This window comes from Diospyros lotus, chromosome 3 (genome assembly GCF_014633365.1).
Source record: "Diospyros lotus cultivar Yz01 chromosome 3, ASM1463336v1, whole genome shotgun sequence".
NCBI lineage: Eukaryota > Viridiplantae > Streptophyta > Magnoliopsida > Ericales > Ebenaceae > Diospyros > Diospyros lotus.
In genome coordinates, this window is record NC_068340.1 from 1,279,047 (window position 1) to 1,296,435 (window position 17,389).

The following is a 17,389-nucleotide window of genomic DNA, read 5'->3' on the forward strand; positions in this document are numbered from 1 at the left end:
CTCAGATGATAGGGTCCAATACGCAAAGTTTCCTAGGGTATGAGATTATGCCATGGCCTCGGCCGGCATGTTGAGGCTTTAATAAGTTTTCAATAAATTGGGAGCGAACACTCAGGTAGGTCGCAGACCATGGCTTTAAGCCAAGATAGGAGGACCCCAGCTAGTGAAAGCGCAGCCTGTACCACCAAGTTATATGTTCAGTCGGGTCATAGAGTGACCCCAGCTAACACACCATGGCTTGTTATTTCATTTGACTTGTACGGCCGGGATATGTGTCCAGGTAGGTCGCGTTACGGCCTCAGCTAACACCCAGTGGCTTCTACAAGTTTTATTTGAACTGAGAGGGAACACCCAGGTAGGTTGCAGACCAAGGCTTTAAGCCAAGATAAAAGGACCTTGGCTAGCGAACCCAAGCTCGGGGTTACTTGTGGAAGCGGTTGCTCAGTAGGTTCCAAACCATGACGTAAAGTCAAGATGATTGGTTCTCAGCTCGCAAACCACGACCCGAGGGAGGGACCAAGGTGAATGCTCGGTTAAGCCGTTGACTGTAGCGCCGCGGCTAGGTTATTTAGGCCTCAGCTCGCAAACCATGGCTTCTCGACCCCTCGTTACGGGGGCATTCAATCGAATACCAATAAGAATAAAGTGCAATGAAAGTTCATAAATTCTGACCAGAATCATGAAAGTCATTCGTAATGAAAAAGACGGAGCATAGGCAAGAACGATTACATTTATCTGAAGTAAGGACGAAGCTGTTCTGCGTTCCAAGCTCGTGGGAGAGGGAGACCGTCCATGTTTGCCAGATGATATGCTCCGTTATTCAAATTTTCTTTGATGATAAATGGACCTTCCCAGTTAGGACCTAAGGTGCCATCGCTTGCCGCCCGTGCTCCTGGCAGTATTAGGCGTAGTACCGGATCTCCGATGTTGTAACGTCGGATTCGGACCTTCCTGTTATAGTATCGTGCCATCCTTTGTTGATAAATGGCGATTCTCACGCGAGCTACATCTCTTGATTCCTCGAGCAGGTCCAGATTAGCCGCCAGTAGCTCGTTATTGCGATCTGAGCTGAAGGTGGCCCTTCGGTGGCTGGCCACTTTATTCTCAGCGGGGATCATAGCCTCCGACCCATACGCCATCGAGAATGGGGTTTCTCCAGTGCTGCTTCGGGCTGTTGTCCGATAGGTCCATAGCACTGTTTGCAGTTCATCCACCTAGGCCCCCTTTCTAGCCTTAAGCTTTGTCTTCAGGGTCTGCTTGATTATTTTGTTGACTGCTTCGACCTGCCCATTGGCCTGGGGGTGATCAACGGCGGTGAAACTCTTTTGAATCCCCATTGACTCGCAGAATTGGATGAATTGCTCGCTGGTGAATTGGGTTCCGTTGTCCGTTACTATTTGCTGTGGCACTCCGAATCTGCAGATTATGTTATCCCATGTAAAAGCTTGTGTCTTCGCGCTGGTGATCTGTGCGAGCTCTTTGGCCTCTGCCCATTTGGTGAAGTAGTCAACTGCCACTATGGCATGTTTGCATCCTCCGCGAGTCGTGGGCAGCGGCCCGATTAGATCCATGCCCCAAATGGCAAAGCTGCTCATCTGCTGCAGGTAAGCCGGCGGAGCTCGCGGAACCTTGGCGAACCTTTGGCACTTCTCGCATTTCTTGACCGTCTCTATGGCATCTTGCTTTACGGTGGGCCAATAAAACCCTTGTCGGAGGGCCTTTTGTGCCAGAGAGAGTGCCCCTGCATGATTACCGCAGTGGCCTGCATGAATTTCTTCTAGCACAGACTGGCAATCGGTGCCTTCAATGCACCTCAGGAGTGGGGCTGAGAATCCCCTCTTGTACAGTCTTTCATCGTAGATGCAATATCGGGCGGCTTGAGCTCGCAGGCGACGTGCTTCCAACTTGTCTTCCGGTAGTTTCCCGTCTTGCAGATACTCCAAGATGGGGGTCATCCATGAGTTTTGGGGCACCGTGATCAGTAGCGTTTCATCTCGTTGTTCCGTGCTCGGGGTGGCCAAAAAATCGACAGGTATGTCCCCCAAGAATTCTGCGTCCCGGGCAGTTGCTAGGCGAGCCAGAGCGTCCGCATGAGAGTTCTGGGAACGGGGGATTTGATGCATTTCATATTTTTCGAAAGTGGCTAAAAGTTCGCTTGCCTTCTGTAAGTATGCTGCCATCTTCGTGTCTTTGGCCTGGTATTCTCCCCGCACCTGGTTGACAACTAGTTGAGAGTCGCTGAAGATGTCCAAGAATTCAGCTCGTATTTCCTTTGCCAGGCGGAGTCCTGCTAATAAGGCTTCATACTCGGATTCATTATTGGTGGCTAAAAAACCGAACCTCAGGGCGTAGAGGATTTTGTGACCTTCGGGGCTTATTAGCATAACCCCGGCTCCCGCTCCTTGTTCGTTCGATGATCCATCGACGTATAGTTCCCAGGACGGTCCTTTCAGGTTTTTCGACTCCTCGTCAATTGGCCCAGTAAACTCGGCAATGAAGTCTGCCAACGCTTGACCCTTTATCGTCGTCCTTGGTTTGTACTTTATGTCGAACTGAGCGAGCTCAATAGACCATTTTAGTAAACGGCCTGAGGTATCCAGTTTTTGGAGGATTTGTTTCAATGGGTATTTGGTCAGGACTTCGATCTCATGAGCTTGAAAATAGGGTCGCAGCTTCCTTGATGCCACTATTAGACAGTAAGCCAATTTTTCGATTGGTGCGTACCTTGTTTCTGCATCGATTAGGCTTTTGGAGACGTAATAAATGGGGTGCTGCACCCCTTCTTCCCCCCGAACGAGGGCTGCGCTGAGAGCCTGTTGGGATACTCCTAAGTACAAGGTCAACCTCTCTCCCTCCTTAGGTTTGGCGAGCAGTGGGGCCCGCCCCATGTACTCCTTTAGTTGTTGGAATGCGAACTCGCATTCTTCTGTCCATCTGAAGTCTTTCTCCTTTTTTAGAAGCTCGAAGAACGGGGCACACTTGTCAGTTGCCTTTGAAATGAAACGGCTCAGAGCCGCGACCTGACCATTGAGGCTTTGCACCTCCTTCTTTCTTATGGGCGACCTCATGTCGAGCAGAGCCTTAATTTTGTCTGGGTTGGCTTCAATGCCTCTGTTGTTTACCATAAACCCAAGAAATTTTCCAGAGGCTACACCAAAGGCGCACTTGAGCGGGTTGAGCTTCATCTGATATTTCCTGAGGACTCCAAACGTTTCTCTTAGATCGGAAACGTGGTCCGTCACTTGCTCGGATTTTACCAGCATGTCGTCAACGTATACTTCCATGGTTTTTTCGATCAGTGTTTCGAACATCGTATTGACCAGCCTTTGGTAGGTCGCGCCAGCATTCTTCAATCCAAAGGGCATGACCTTGTAATAATAGAGCCCCCGGTCGGTTATGAACGAGGTGTGCTCTTGGTCCGTGGGGTTCATGGGGATCTGGTTGTGGCCTGAATAGGCATCCATGAAACTGAGGAGGCGGTGACCAGCCGTTGCATCCACGAGCTGATCGATTCTGGGGAGGGGAAAGCTGTCTTTAGGACAGGCCTTGTTCAGGTCGGTGAAGTCGATGCAGGTCCTCCACTTCCCGTTTTTCTTTTTTACTAGGATCGGGTTGGCCACCCAGACCGGATAGTGGGCTTCCTTGATGAAATTATTCGCCAAGAGTTTGTCCAATTCTTCTTTAAGAGCGGTATAACGCTCCAGAGTCATTGGCCTCCTCTTCTGGCGCACTGGCCTGTAGCTTGGATCTACGTTGAGCCTGTGTGACATGACTTCTGGGGCGATTCCCACCATATCTTCGTGGTTCCATGCGAATACATCAAGGTTAGCTTTAAGGAAATCTGTAAGTTGGGATTTTACCTCGGGGGCTAAACTCTTGCCTAGCTTGAGGTGCCTTTCCTCGTTTGCCTCGCCGACTGAGATATCTTCGAGCTCTTCCATGGGACCGGTGGGCTTTTCGCAGTCGACCTCGCGTGGATCCAGGTCCTCCCATCGGCCGGTTGATCGCGGGCTGACTTTTGCGATGATATTTACTTTCTTTCCATTTGCTCCCATTTTCAGGGTGTCCTCATAGCAACGTCTTGCGAGGTGCTGGTCGCCTCGTACACACCCTACACCGTCGGGGGTCGAGAATTTCACCGTAAGCGACCTGGTTGAGGTGACTAGATCCAGGTCGTTCATCGCCGGCCTTCCGAGTACGACGTTGTATGCTGAGGGGCAGTCAATTATTAGGAATTCTGCCAAAGTAGTGGCCTGGCGGTTCGCATCCCCGATGGTGAGGGGAAGGCTGATCCGACCGACGGGAATCACTGTGTCTCCCGTGAACCCATAGAGTGGCTCTGGGGACGAACTCAACTGTTCCGGTCCCAAACCCATCTGATCGAAGCATGCTCTGTACATTACATTTACCGAGCTGCCCGTGTCCACCATTATCCTTCGCACTTCGGAGTTGCCGACCTGGGCTCGTATAACGAGTGCGTCGTTGTGCGGCCAATGGACGTCTCTGGCGTCTTCTTACGAGAAAAACATCTTCTCTGGGATTGGGTTACCCCTAGGCCGCTTCGCGGGAACCGGCTGTTCGCCCGATCTCGCTAGCAAGACATGGTTGGCCTCTCGTATGTATTTGTCGCGGGATTTGTGGGAGGATCCAGCGAGGTGGGGCCCGCCATGGATCGTGTAGATGGTTCGTACAGCCGGTGATTGGTCATCATCGGTGGGAGGCTGCTGTTGTACCGGCGGCTGGCTTGGTTGATTAGTCGGCCGCACCACGTAATCTTTCAAGCGACCTCTTCTTATCAGATCTTCGATGGCGTCCCTTAGGGCCCAGCATTCCGAGGTGTTGTGACCCGCCTCGTTGTGGTACGCGTAAAATTTTTCTTTGTTTCAGAATTTGTTTGGGGTTCTTAACGGGTTGGGCTTCCCGAATTCCTCTTTGTTCCTTTCGATGGCGAAGATCCTTTCTTGGGGGTTTGACAAGGCACAATAGCTGTCAAAGCGCTGTGATCTATGAGGTCGCTCATCTCCCTCTGCCTTCCGAGCTTGCTTGAACACTTCATTGCTCGAGCGCTCCCCCCGAGCTTCTCTTTCGGCGTCTCCGTTGTGCCTTCTCTTATTCTGGTTGGAGCCCCCAGCTTCTTCTCTCGACCCGACGGGCTTCTTCGTCCCGAAGGCGTCTTCCCATCGGATTTCCTTGGAAGCTCGTTCATAGAATTCCCCCAGGTCTTTGACCGGGGTTCGGTAGATGCTCTCGTAGAGCTTTCCGTCTTTTCGGAGGCCGGCGGAGATCGCCGTTAGGATACTTTCATCCGAGGGATCCTCGACGTTGCTCACCTCGCGCCTGAACCTGGCGATGTAATCCCTTAGTGGCTCGTTTGCTTTCTGGAATACGGTGGCGAGGTGGCAAGGTGGCGCGAGCTGCCTCCTTAGAGCCCTGTATTGGTTAAGGAACCTGTGTTGGCACTCTTCCCAGCTGTTGATACTACGAGGCGGAAGGCTCCTGAACCAAGCTCGGGGGATGTCTCCTAAGATTGCTGGGAAGGCGCGACATTTAGCCAGCGAGCTGGTTGTCTGTAGATCCATTTGCACATTGTACGCATCCAGGTAATCATAGGGGTCGCTAACCCCATTATATTGTGGCATGCTCGGGACCTTAAACCTCCGGGGCAGGGGTTCGAGCTCAATCTCTCTGGCGAACGGCGTCCTATCCCCACGGCCATTATTCTGGCTACAGACTCCTTGTCGTTCTTCTAGCTGTCGCACCCTTTGATACAGCTCTTCCACAGTTGAGTCCGGTCCTACTGATTGCTGGGCTTGCGATCGCCTGCTTCTTTCTCGGACTGGGGAGCGGTGAATTGGGGACGGATAGTTATCCCCGATATCTTCTTCCGCGGGTGGGTGTCTCTCCTCCCGCGATTGGCGGACCCTGCGAGGCGACGCCGGTGGGTCGTGGACAGCCCGTGCTTGAGCTTGGGCCAGAATTCTGACCGCGTCAGCGAGTTGCATTACCGTATTCTCCAATGCTTCCTGACGCTGCTGCCAGTCCCGGATCGTTCCTGTCCCAGTGATTTGGACAGTAGGCTGGACAGGGACCCGTGGTGGTATGCCGGGAGCGTCTCCTGCGGGCGGCGACAAAGGAGTATCGGTTGTCGGGGCAATGGGTCCTCCATTTGGTGGTAAGTCTCGTGGTCGGTCGTGGTGATTTTCAGGTGGGTCGACCGCCGTCTCGGAACTTCTAGTATTCCTTCCTCTAGCCATGGCTATTGATCAGAGCAGTCCTTTCCTCTAGCGCCAAAATGTCGACGTTTGATTTCGGCCGACCGTGATTCGTTTTGGGCCGCGGTGAGTCAATCCAAAAATACCGAGAAGGAAGGAAGAAAACCCCTCCCCCCAAAGTTCCAAGCGTGTACACCAGAATCTTTTACGTGGTTCGGCCAGAACGATGCCTAGTCCACGGCCGCCATCTGATTATTCTCCCAGAGTGGCGGTATCTGATTATTATTTTTCTTGTCCTCCTTGCCCCTCATGGTCTCTTTGATTCTCATTTATCTTGAGGGGCTTTTACAATCTAGATAATATATAAAAATACAGTGTTTGTATAATAGGGGACAAACAGTTCTTACCGCCTTCGCAAGACCAGGAGTGGGATCCTCATTACAAGGGGCATGTGCTGTTACAGATAAAGTGATCGGACCCTACCTCTGACTTCTCAGCAGCTTTGTCGCTCATGCGAGCTGGAGGTTTTAGGCCAGCGACCTGGATGGGCCAGCGATCTGGAGGATATTTCAGGAGCTCGTTAGTCGATTGCTCCGAGCTCGTTGGGGGATTACCGGGAGCTCGCCATATGCTCGCTTTACGAGTTTCGGATCTTTGGTGGAGGCTGGACCTTCCTTGATGAGGTCGTCCGGGCCTTCTTGGCCTTGGGTGATTGGGCCGGTCTATCGGACCGAGTCTGGCCCATGCGGGGTGATGCGGGAAATACATATAACAAGGGTAATCTTGAAAATTGAAAAATTGCTAGGTCACCCTCACGTTTATGGAGAAAAGTTAGGGGTTGAACTGGTTGCTGGGTACTTTTATTTACATCTCCCGCAAGAATTGTGGGGCCAAGATACGGGAGGTGTTCATGATGATGCGTTAACAAAAAAAAAAAAAAATTGCCTTTCTGAACAACAGTAGATATAAAGTATTTTAGATAAAAATATTTTTATTATATTTATTAAATTTATTTAAAAAATTATGTAATTTTTTATTTAAAATTATTAAATAAATTTATCTCTTATTTCTTTTATAAATTTATTTTAAACTTTACAGTTAAGAAAAAAAAAACCCTATATGTTCTCTATTGTATTCCAAAAAATTTAACAAATAGACTAATAAAAATTTTAAAATTTTTTTCAGTCTTATTTTGATTATTTCATATTTTGATTCAAAAAATATTCAAATTTTATCTTGTTGTAATATTATTTTATTCATTTTAACAAACATTATCCTAACAAACAAGTTGAGCTTTCGAACAAATTTTTGTGTTCATTAAAAACTTGTTAATTGCTAATTGTTTTGTTTGTCTAACAAGACCTACCTAAAACAATACCATGGTGCAGTGAAAAATATGGGGTTTTTCCTTGCTACAATTTCTTCAAATTGAAAATAATTTTTATTATTTTTAGTTAAAAAATTATTTTTTTTTTTGAAAATAAGAGTATATTGACAAAAAAAACTATAAAGTTAGTACATATCTCGGGCAACCACAAAAAAAACACTAAACAAACCAAGAGAGAAATCAACAATGAACAACTCTAAAACAAAGCTAACATGCTATCATATTTACATTAAAATATGCATAAGAGTAGCATTATCAAGCTGGGTTTGTAAGCACGAGCCTTGAATCATTAGAACCCTTTTGAACTTTTTCTATCGTATTTTTTTTTATTTCTTTAATTTGAATTTGAATTTAACAAGAATATATCTCAAGTTATTTGTTCTGTCAGATATAGAATCATTCTTCTCCCATGATCTCGTTTACTTTTATTCTCAATATTTATCTTTGACTCATCGATATATTTTTATTTCAAAAAAAGATTTAATTTCTTAAGAGAATGATTATTTATATCCTCGTCTATAAAAGAACAAAATCTATTCTCCATCGATAATTCCATCACAATTGGTGTGACAAGAATAGATTTAAAATCGATTAGCATATTCTTTGATATTATTATATATGCTCACCGGCCCACTGCCTACCTTCGAACATAAGCATCACCTTTTCCCTTGTGAGTTTCAGGAATAGGCTTATTCTTTTGGGCTGTATCCTTATATCATCCTAAGGCTAAGGCTAAGGCTAAGAAGAAATCTTAAAGACATAGGGATAATTAAAGGATGGCCAAAAACATGATAATGAAAACACACAGAAAAAACACCCACACCCATTGATATTCTATGGGTAAAAGTGCAAACTTGAGATCACCCGTGATATCATCTATATATGCCTTCATTCAACCCAATATATTTGAGAAAAGAAGAAGAAGATGCATACATCGGTATCTCCATACAAGTAGGAGCATATATATCCCAATTTAGTTTTATTCTCAAGTCATTAGATTAACATATAAAGATTTTGATCCCAACCCACTTGCAATAACCGAAAGACCTTTAGAAAACAAATAATTTTCTATAATCCAAATTGTAAAATAAAATATATGCCCTAACTAAGCTTGTTTAATTTGAATGAAATTAAAAACAAATAATATATAGGAAATAGATCTGACAACAAGGTGACAAAGCAAAGAATTGGGTATCTCAGTTACATTTTGAATTGGCGGTGTGAAAACTGCCACGTCAGGAACACATGACAGTCTTAGCGAGTACAGAAGCCTAAAGAAGTACAACTGACCACAGACTGCTGGGATAATGAACGTTAGAAACAGTACGGTTGGGACGTAAGGCCACGGCCCTGCATGCCCTAGTATTGCCCTGATGAGCCTGCAGGCTGCTGGGTGCTGCGTCTGCGTGAATGAAACCACTCGGAACTTTCCCCTGTGGCGACAGGGCAATCATTGCTCTCTGATGAGGTAAACTCACATGCAATGCATTCCCGTCAGGCCGAACGCCGACAAGAAGAGCTAGAACCCTCTTTTAAGTCCCGTTTTCCTATGATTAACTCCAACAAACAAGTAATCGAACAGTCTGTGTTTTCTGGATCCACCCATCGGCACTGCCTTCTCCGAAGAAACGCCATCAATCAACCATGAAAGATCAAGCGCCGGTGGCCAACGATGCCGCCTCCGCCCAAGAAGATGGTCTCGCTTACTGTTGCTGGTGGCGATCGGCGGCAAAGTTTGAGGAGTGCGCCAGGCTGAAGTCGGAGCTGGTGCCGCAGAGCCTGTCGAAGCTCACGCCCACGCTCAAGCTCCTCAGAGAAATGGAGAGGCTGGCCCTGGTTGCTCCGGCCGGCCTTGACGAGCTCCGCCACAAGCTCTTCACCTACCGTTCCGGCGACTTCTGGGTGCCCACGGGCGGCATCGGCAAGGAAGCCATGGATATCCCGGCTGTCAGCACCATTCTACTGGCGGGCTTCCACGACGCCGGCAAGAGCTCCCTCGTCAACCTCATGTACAGCGTTTTCGGCCGCTCCGGCCTCATTCCCTTCCCCCAAGCCACTTGCGGTAACACAGAATCACAACCATCTCACTCTTCTTCATTCTTTCTTTGGTAGCTAACTATATCTTAGATCTTAATGTATATATTGTGGCAGAAAAGTAGATGGTTGCTGCTATTTCATCAAAATTTTCCACACAGACATAATGGTCGTGACTGTTAGAAAAGTAGAATCTTTTCAATTAGACATCTCTGTTAGTTCACTTGTAAAGGCATGACTATTCGTCTGAAAAGATGTAAAGTTTAGACAAATAGACAACTTCCCAGTAATCAAACTCTGAGTCTCTCCATCCTCCCTTCGACTTGCTTTAAGAACAGAAATCTTCGGAATTTGTTAGCTTTGATGAATTAACTAATCCTATATATATATATATATATATATATATATGGTCAGGAAGCGGGTTTGATCCCAAAAGCTGGTTCATGGAGGAACACAACGTGTTGAGATCGATGAGAAGCGGGTTCTGCGTGTACGATACAAGAGGCTTCGACTACGATCGCGTGTACCAGTGCACCGAAGAGCTCTCGGAATGGCTAAGCGAAGGAGTTCGTCACAAGCAGCCCTGCTTCCAACCAGGCGAGCATGAATCGGAGATGGCTTCCTTCCCCTCCAAGTTCGCCAGGAGAAGAGTGACCTGCGTCATGGTGGTGGCAAACGTTTCAGACATCCATAAAGCTCTGAAAGTCGGCGATAAGCAGCCACTGGAGGCCACCAAAGAGCTCTTCTGCTCTCCCCCTTTGAAGAGATGCAGTAAGTGTGTACATATATACCTCCATTGTTACTTATAATGCTTTGTATCCGATTAACTGAATCTGAATTCAAGACAATCTCAACCAACACATTGTTCGTGGGTGCAGACGAGAACCCCATCCTGATCTTGACGCATGGCGACAAGTTATCAACGGAGGAAAGGATCGATTCCCGGCTGAAAATCTGCCAGCACCTGGGCGTATCGGAGACCAGTGGAGTGTACGACATTGTTTGCCTGACGGAATTTGGATTCTTGGCGGATGAATCGGATCCTATCACAGCTTATGCACTCTGCGAAGCAATTTACAGGGCTTTACTCATCTCCGACAGAAGCCATCTTCCCAAGAAGAACTTCCAGGATTGGGCTTTCCACTGCCTGTCCTGGCTCGTTTGCTTACTTGGCGTCTTCTTTTCTCTCCTTGGCCATATTTTTTCCAAGCTTGGACAGAAGATTCACTGAAGATGAAGATACTTATATGCCTCTGTAGCATAGTTTAAGCGATTGGATAAATAATATGTCGGTGTTAATTTGCTGAGTTACGAGTTCGATTTTCGTTCTACACAAAATCCAAAGACCTAACTTATAATTTTATCTCTTTTAATATAATTAATGACATAAACATTGAAATTCGGGCAAGAAGAATCATCCAAGAAGATGCTTACATGGATGACCCATCTATATATTTAGGTATCGTTTGTTAAAATGAGTAAGATAAAGGGAGTATCAAGATAAACTTGAAATAGTTTTCGGATCAAGATATGGAATGGTTAAAATAAAGTTGGGAAGCATTTCAAAATTTTTATCAAGTTATTTGTTAAATTTTTTAAAATGTACTAGATGACACAAATATCATTTTTTTCTTATTTATAAAAACTAAAATATGCTTATCTTGAATGTAAGAGAGATAAGTATATCTTGAAAGATCTAGATAAGAGGTCATTAATAATTTTTTTAAAAGTAATTAGATAAACTTAACAAACATGTTAGAAAAGATAGAAATCTGAAATGCATCTCATATCTTAACTTTTTTAACTCATATCTTGATTAACAAATACCCCTTATCGAAGTTTACATATAGAAGCAACTTAGCTATATATATATATATATATAGTGCATCAATACTTGTTGCCTGCCACTGACCACTAACTGTTGTTGTTTATGATCCAGTGACTAGCTACTGTGTATTTTGTGGATGCATGGATAACAACTGGTTAAAACTTCTTCTTATCAGTAAACCCAGTGATTAGATGATGTAATGCTGTCGTTCTAGAAATAGTAAAATCACTTAAAAAATTCTTATCATAACATCAAATAATTGCTGCCCATTTTGACTAAACAATCAGAAATATGGTTATTTGTTCCATTCCGCGACACAACATGTGATGTGACAAGTCTAAAATATTTATATTTTTTTGTCCCGACGATAACTATAATAATATTTATTTGTTTAAAGCAAGATAAGCCCTATCATTACGGCAACTGTTTAGAATAAAAAATAAACACTAGTGGTGTGATGCATTGATGATTATATATTAAAATAATAACTCGACCACACCTTCTGAGTCACCTTCTTTATTTATTTTATTTTATTGCTTGGCTAAAGGCTAAAGCCCCTTTATTACCTTGGTGGGATATTGGGAAGATAGGAAAGTGAGGAGAGAGAGTTAATGGAAGGCGCAGAGAGCAAGCCGAGAGGGGTGAAGAAGGGGGGGTTCTGGACCATGATGAAGAGCAGGAGATCAGCTGGGTACGAGCCCATAAAGGGGTCGGGCCGTCGGCGACGGAGGAGCCAGGTGGAGCTGGAAGTCGGAGCCCGGGGCGGCGGCGGCCGAAGGAGGTTCAGCTGGAGGATAAAGATCTTCCCGAAGCTGCGGCGGCTAATCATCTCTCCGAAGAAGTTGTTCGTCAGACTGCGAGAGGGCTACGTGAAGTTCATGGTGACATTCGGCAACTCCAGGGTAGTCAGCAGCGGCTTCGGGGGATCCACCAACCAGTCCGGCGCAGCGAGGTCGGCGGCGGCGGCAGCGAAGGAATACGAAGAGAAGATGATCATCCAAATCTACAACTCCTTGATCGCCGCCGAGGGGCACTTAGCGGTGCCTCGCCATGCAGATTCAGCCCTAAAAACAATCCCCGAGATTGCGGCCGCTTAATTAATTATAGTTAATTTGAAGCAATTAATTATATAACGGTGAAGAAAGAGATGATCACTGACCTGCTCAGAGCTCAGATCTGCTTCATTTTCCCACCACCTTTCATTGTTTTTCTTTTCCTTTTCTTTTTATTGTTGACTATTGCCCCCGTGAAGAGGGTCTTGCCGACGAGAAATGCTATGACGTGACGTATAGAAATTCGTAATAATTTTATATAAATATATAATAGTTTCATTATTAATTTTGAATGAAATTATTATAAATTTGTGTGCATTATGTTAATTCAAATTGTGAGAGTTACTTGTTAATTTTTTTTTGGATATAACATTTGGCTTTATCTTAATGTGTATTTAATTATATGCTTTATTTTTAGCATTTGTATACTTCTATTGATTGATAAGATATTTTAAAGTATTATATATTTATTATTATCAATTAATAAAAATATTTAGTTCTAAAAATAGCGAGCATTAAATGCATTTTAATGATTGATTTGAAACTAATTGTTGTTGCTCAAATATAATAATAATTTTTTTTATGCGAGAGAATGTCTTGGTTAGAAGATCTACGAGTGACTTGTAAGGAAAAATTCGGTTAGCAGTGCAGGTAAGCCTCACTCATGGGCTCTCCGATTCTTAAATTAGTCTCTTAGATAAAGTGCAAAAAAGCCAATAGAGTTGTAATTTCTATAGAGTTGAGAGCATACCGTTGAGTTGTAATTTCTATAGAGTTGAGAGCATACCGTTGCTAGAGGAAATTAAAGTATTCTATTTATAGGGGAAGGAGACTGACAGGTGGAGAGATCAGAATCACAATCTTCGATGGGTATTTTGGGCTTTTTTTTCAAATTTATAGGCGATAATATCAAAGACCCAAAAGAGTCTTCCAAATAATAGTGACCGAGTAATGTATGAATTCTTGAGAAGATTTCTCAATAGTCTCAAGAGATGCTCTTGAGTGAGCTCACTCAATCTCAATTATTCAATCTTACTTATCTAATAACTTCATATACATGTGACTTGTTTATATAAATTTTCTCTTCCGACAACCTTTTAGCCCTCTTTCTTTTGGCTTGGGCGTCGTTTGGGTGTGAATCCACTTTCTTAGACAAAACACTAGTAATTAGCAAAACAAAAAAGAAAATAATTAGCACTATTATTGTTAAACTTTGACATAATGTCCTTAAAGATTTCTTCCCCCAAATGATGGTATAAATTCGTTAAAGGTACTTTATATGTCTAATTAAGACAAATACAATTAACCTTAATTTCTTTCTTTCTTATCTTTTCATTCCAACTTATAGTTTGAAAGGTATACCCTTTGCCTTACTATTTTACTTTTCTTCTTACAAATTAATAAAGAATTGATCAAGTACTGGTGGCGAAGTCTAAGGGTCAGGACTTCTTAATAATTACTATTGTTAGTCTCGTATTTAACTATTATTATAACTAGTGCTACTTAATATCACTTAATTATAAATAAGTTGATATATTCAAGAGATCTAAGTACTTGTAGCGTTACAATCCACTCTATATATATTGTAGATTTATTTTTCTATTAAATATAAATAAAGTATTATCATTTGATATAAAAATGACAGTTTTTTAAAATTGGGGTATGGTTGGTGGGATGCCTGCTGATTTGGCTTTCACTAGAATCCTTGACTTTATCAATCATATATTAATATATTGGATGGCAATTGAACGTGGAGTCAATAAAGAAAGATGGGATGGCCAAGTAAGAAGGGCGTCTTCCGTTCATACTTTTCTTTCAATTAAAATTCAATCAAGTAGAGTATTAGGTTCAATTATTTATTTTATTTGTGGTAAACTAATAGTTAAAAAATTATCAAAATCTCCAGTCAAATATATTAAAGTAAAAAATAAAAACTTGTTTAATTGTCAAATTTGATTAACCATTAACCAGTTATTCTAATGTGAGCCTATTTGGTTAGAGAGATATAAAAATAGTACTTCAAAATTCATTACGTGTTCAAGCAAGGCCTTATGCTCTTCATAATATTTGGTGTTTTGGCACAAATTTTTTTGGTTCTTAAAAGAGAAACCCTTTGACAAGCAAGGCCTTATGCTCTTCATAATATTTGGTGTTTTGGCACAATTTTTTATTTTTATTTTTAAAGAGAAAGTGTTTGACAGAGTTTAATTATCCGAAATAAATTTTTAGACTCGATGGATTTTGTCAACATCAATTTGTATTGGTGTGCTGTATATTTATATTGATATAACAGAAAATATCACATATTAATATATGAGTATCACTAAAAATGTTACAGCTAAGTGGACAAATAACTTTTTTGTATATATATTTGATGGAGAGTATTTTGGTTTTGGGTAAAATTATAAAAATACCCTTTCTTGAAATTGTCTAGAAGCGACATGTGTTACTTTGATTTAGGTCAAGGCAAATGATACTCGAGACTCTAGATCTAAGATAGGATTTAACTTGATGGTATGCTAAAGTACTCAACTAAAAGACACGAACTAGATAACTAAATCCGAGTCCAACCCAAATCTCCACTTGTTTAGGCTACCACATGAGTTGAGATTTGATTGTTCATATAATATGATTATGATTGTTCCAATAGATAGGTAGGTCTGCCATTCATTGCATATTTTTACTTTGCTCCACAACTACTATGGAGATTGACTTGATTGTTAGAGGTTTGATTAGAAAACTAAGTCTTGCCTTTGTAGGTCTTAAAAAAAGCTCGAGTCAAGAAAAACCACCATATAGACTCACTTTGGGACAATGCTAACCATTACCCTTTATAAATACATATTAATTATTTTTAGACATTCAAATAATTTTATTAATTAATAATAAATACATCTTGTTTTGAACTATTTAATCAAATAAATTTATTTAATTATTAAAAATAAGATACAATAAATAAACTTTATCTAAAATAAAATACATTTATTATTATTTAATTATTACCTAAAACAATAATTAACATTACCCAAATACATATAAATTTGTCTAAAAATAAAGAGCTTTCATGAAAAAGTTGTGGACCATGCATGGATTGTTAGGACAATGGAACATATATATAATCCAACAACTAGAGGTTGCTTTGGGGTTAGGTTATTAATCATATAACATTAAGAATGATTACCAATCAATCAATGGTGAATGGTAGCTACAGTACTGTTTGAATAGTTTCAATTAAATAGTTTTGATTCATGTGAATTGTAATTAATTATCACAAGAAAGAATAATCATTATCAAATACATTATTTGTCAACTCTTTCTAATTGACTAATCCATGCTTTTGTTTGTGTAGAAATGCTATTTCCACATAGTTTTTTAGAATGTAAAAATGTTATAACATATTTAATTATAAAATTAAAATAAAAAAATATTTTTTTCTCTACCATCCCATCCTTATTGATAAATGACCTTTTAAGTAACCCTAGTGAAAGTTGTTCGTTTATAATAAAGTCGTTATTATTGTTCAAAGGTTAATATCTTAAACTTTCTTCGGACATCAGAAAAAAAAAAAGAGAAAGATTTAAAAACTAAAAAATTAGAAACAAATTAAAATTATAAAGCAAATGCCATATTTTATTTTTTAATTGAAAATAAAATTTAGAACGAAAAAAAAGAACTAAAAATTGGTCAAATGACTCAAATACCCTCCCCAAATGTCTCACATTAATCACTCAGGGTAACGCAAATAGTCTATCGCATGTATTTCAAAGCTTAGGATACTGCGAGGTTATGGGTTCGATTTTGTCTTTATGTAAGTCTGCGTAATTAATTGTGTCTATTCAAGGAGCTGAACTCTAGAGGTTTGGCTCATAACGAATCTGTCCATGCATCTAAGATTATAGAGCAGACAAATCGTGAAATTTGAAGAGGATAAAATAAAATTGAGTTAAAAATTGACTATAAATGAATAATTTCTCGAGTTTCCTACATTATATATAAAAAAAGTCTCATGTGAAACTTATTTTACCAACCTATATATTCAACGTTAAGTATTTTTTATAGGTGCTTTGTCTTCTTCATGGAATTGTCTTCTTCATTGAAAATTAGGACCAAGCCCAAAATGACTTATGGTATTTTCTTTGACTAGGAAAAACAGTTAAAAAATGTGACCATTTCTTTCTTCTTCTTCTTCTTCTTCTGTTTTTACTTATTTTTTTTAACATAGAAAAGGGCTTTTAGATATTTGCCTTTTGTCGCGGGACTTGAAAATATGGTTTTTTAAAAATTTACTTTTAATGTTTGCTCTTAAGAAAGAGTGAATTATCACAAGCCATGCGTTCCACCAATTATAGAGTGCCACGTAGCCTATTCCTTCTTCTGTCACTCGAAAAAGCAGTTGACGCCTGAGATGTTTTACTTTCCTGTTTGGAAATCTCAAGAATGATACTGCCTAAGATCTCATCTAAATAACTGAGAGGGTCATTGTGTTAAGAATCTTACCTAACTGTTGGTGGTTCAACCTAAAGGATAAAGTCTTGAGATTAGCTGATCAGGAGACAAAAGCCCTACTTTTGTAGGAGTTTGATGCTTGGTGTAGTTGATTATCCTCCTCCCAAACATGATTATAACATGAGAATATTTTGCATAATTTTCACCCTTTTCCCTCCTTGATTTTCTGGTTTGGAAGTTAATCCACCCATGAAGATTGCTGTGGTGATGCTATTGAGCTAAAAACTAGTGCAGAAAGTTAACACTGATAATTTTTGATCGATTAGGAGATCTAAGGCTACAATCAACAAGGTTTGAAGCCATCTAATTGTTTTCTTTACAGAGGGTTGAGAAATTAAGGGCAATCAATCAATCAAAAAATTCAGCAAGA

At 41.5% G+C, this 17,389-nt stretch overlaps 2 protein-coding genes across 2 annotated transcripts; both read left to right on the top strand.

Annotated features, from left to right (window-relative positions):
- The first annotated feature begins 8,395 nt into the window (after positions 1–8,395).
- Positions 8,396–10,940, top strand: LOC127797820 (uncharacterized). Its single transcript, XM_052330978.1, has 3 exons — positions 8,396–9,661; positions 10,048–10,404; positions 10,512–10,940. The coding sequence occupies exons 1-3, from the start codon at positions 9,244–9,246 to the stop codon at positions 10,862–10,864; spliced, it is 1,128 nt and encodes a 375-aa protein (XP_052186938.1). The 5' UTR covers positions 8,396–9,243; the 3' UTR covers positions 10,865–10,940.
- A 1,186-nt stretch (positions 10,941–12,126) lies between these two features.
- LOC127798474 (uncharacterized) lies at positions 12,127–12,558 on the top strand. The gene has a single exon (XM_052332059.1). It carries the CDS (start codon positions 12,127–12,129, stop codon positions 12,556–12,558), a length of 432 nt encoding a protein of 143 aa, XP_052188019.1.
- The last annotated feature ends 4,831 nt before the right edge of the window (positions 12,559–17,389 follow it).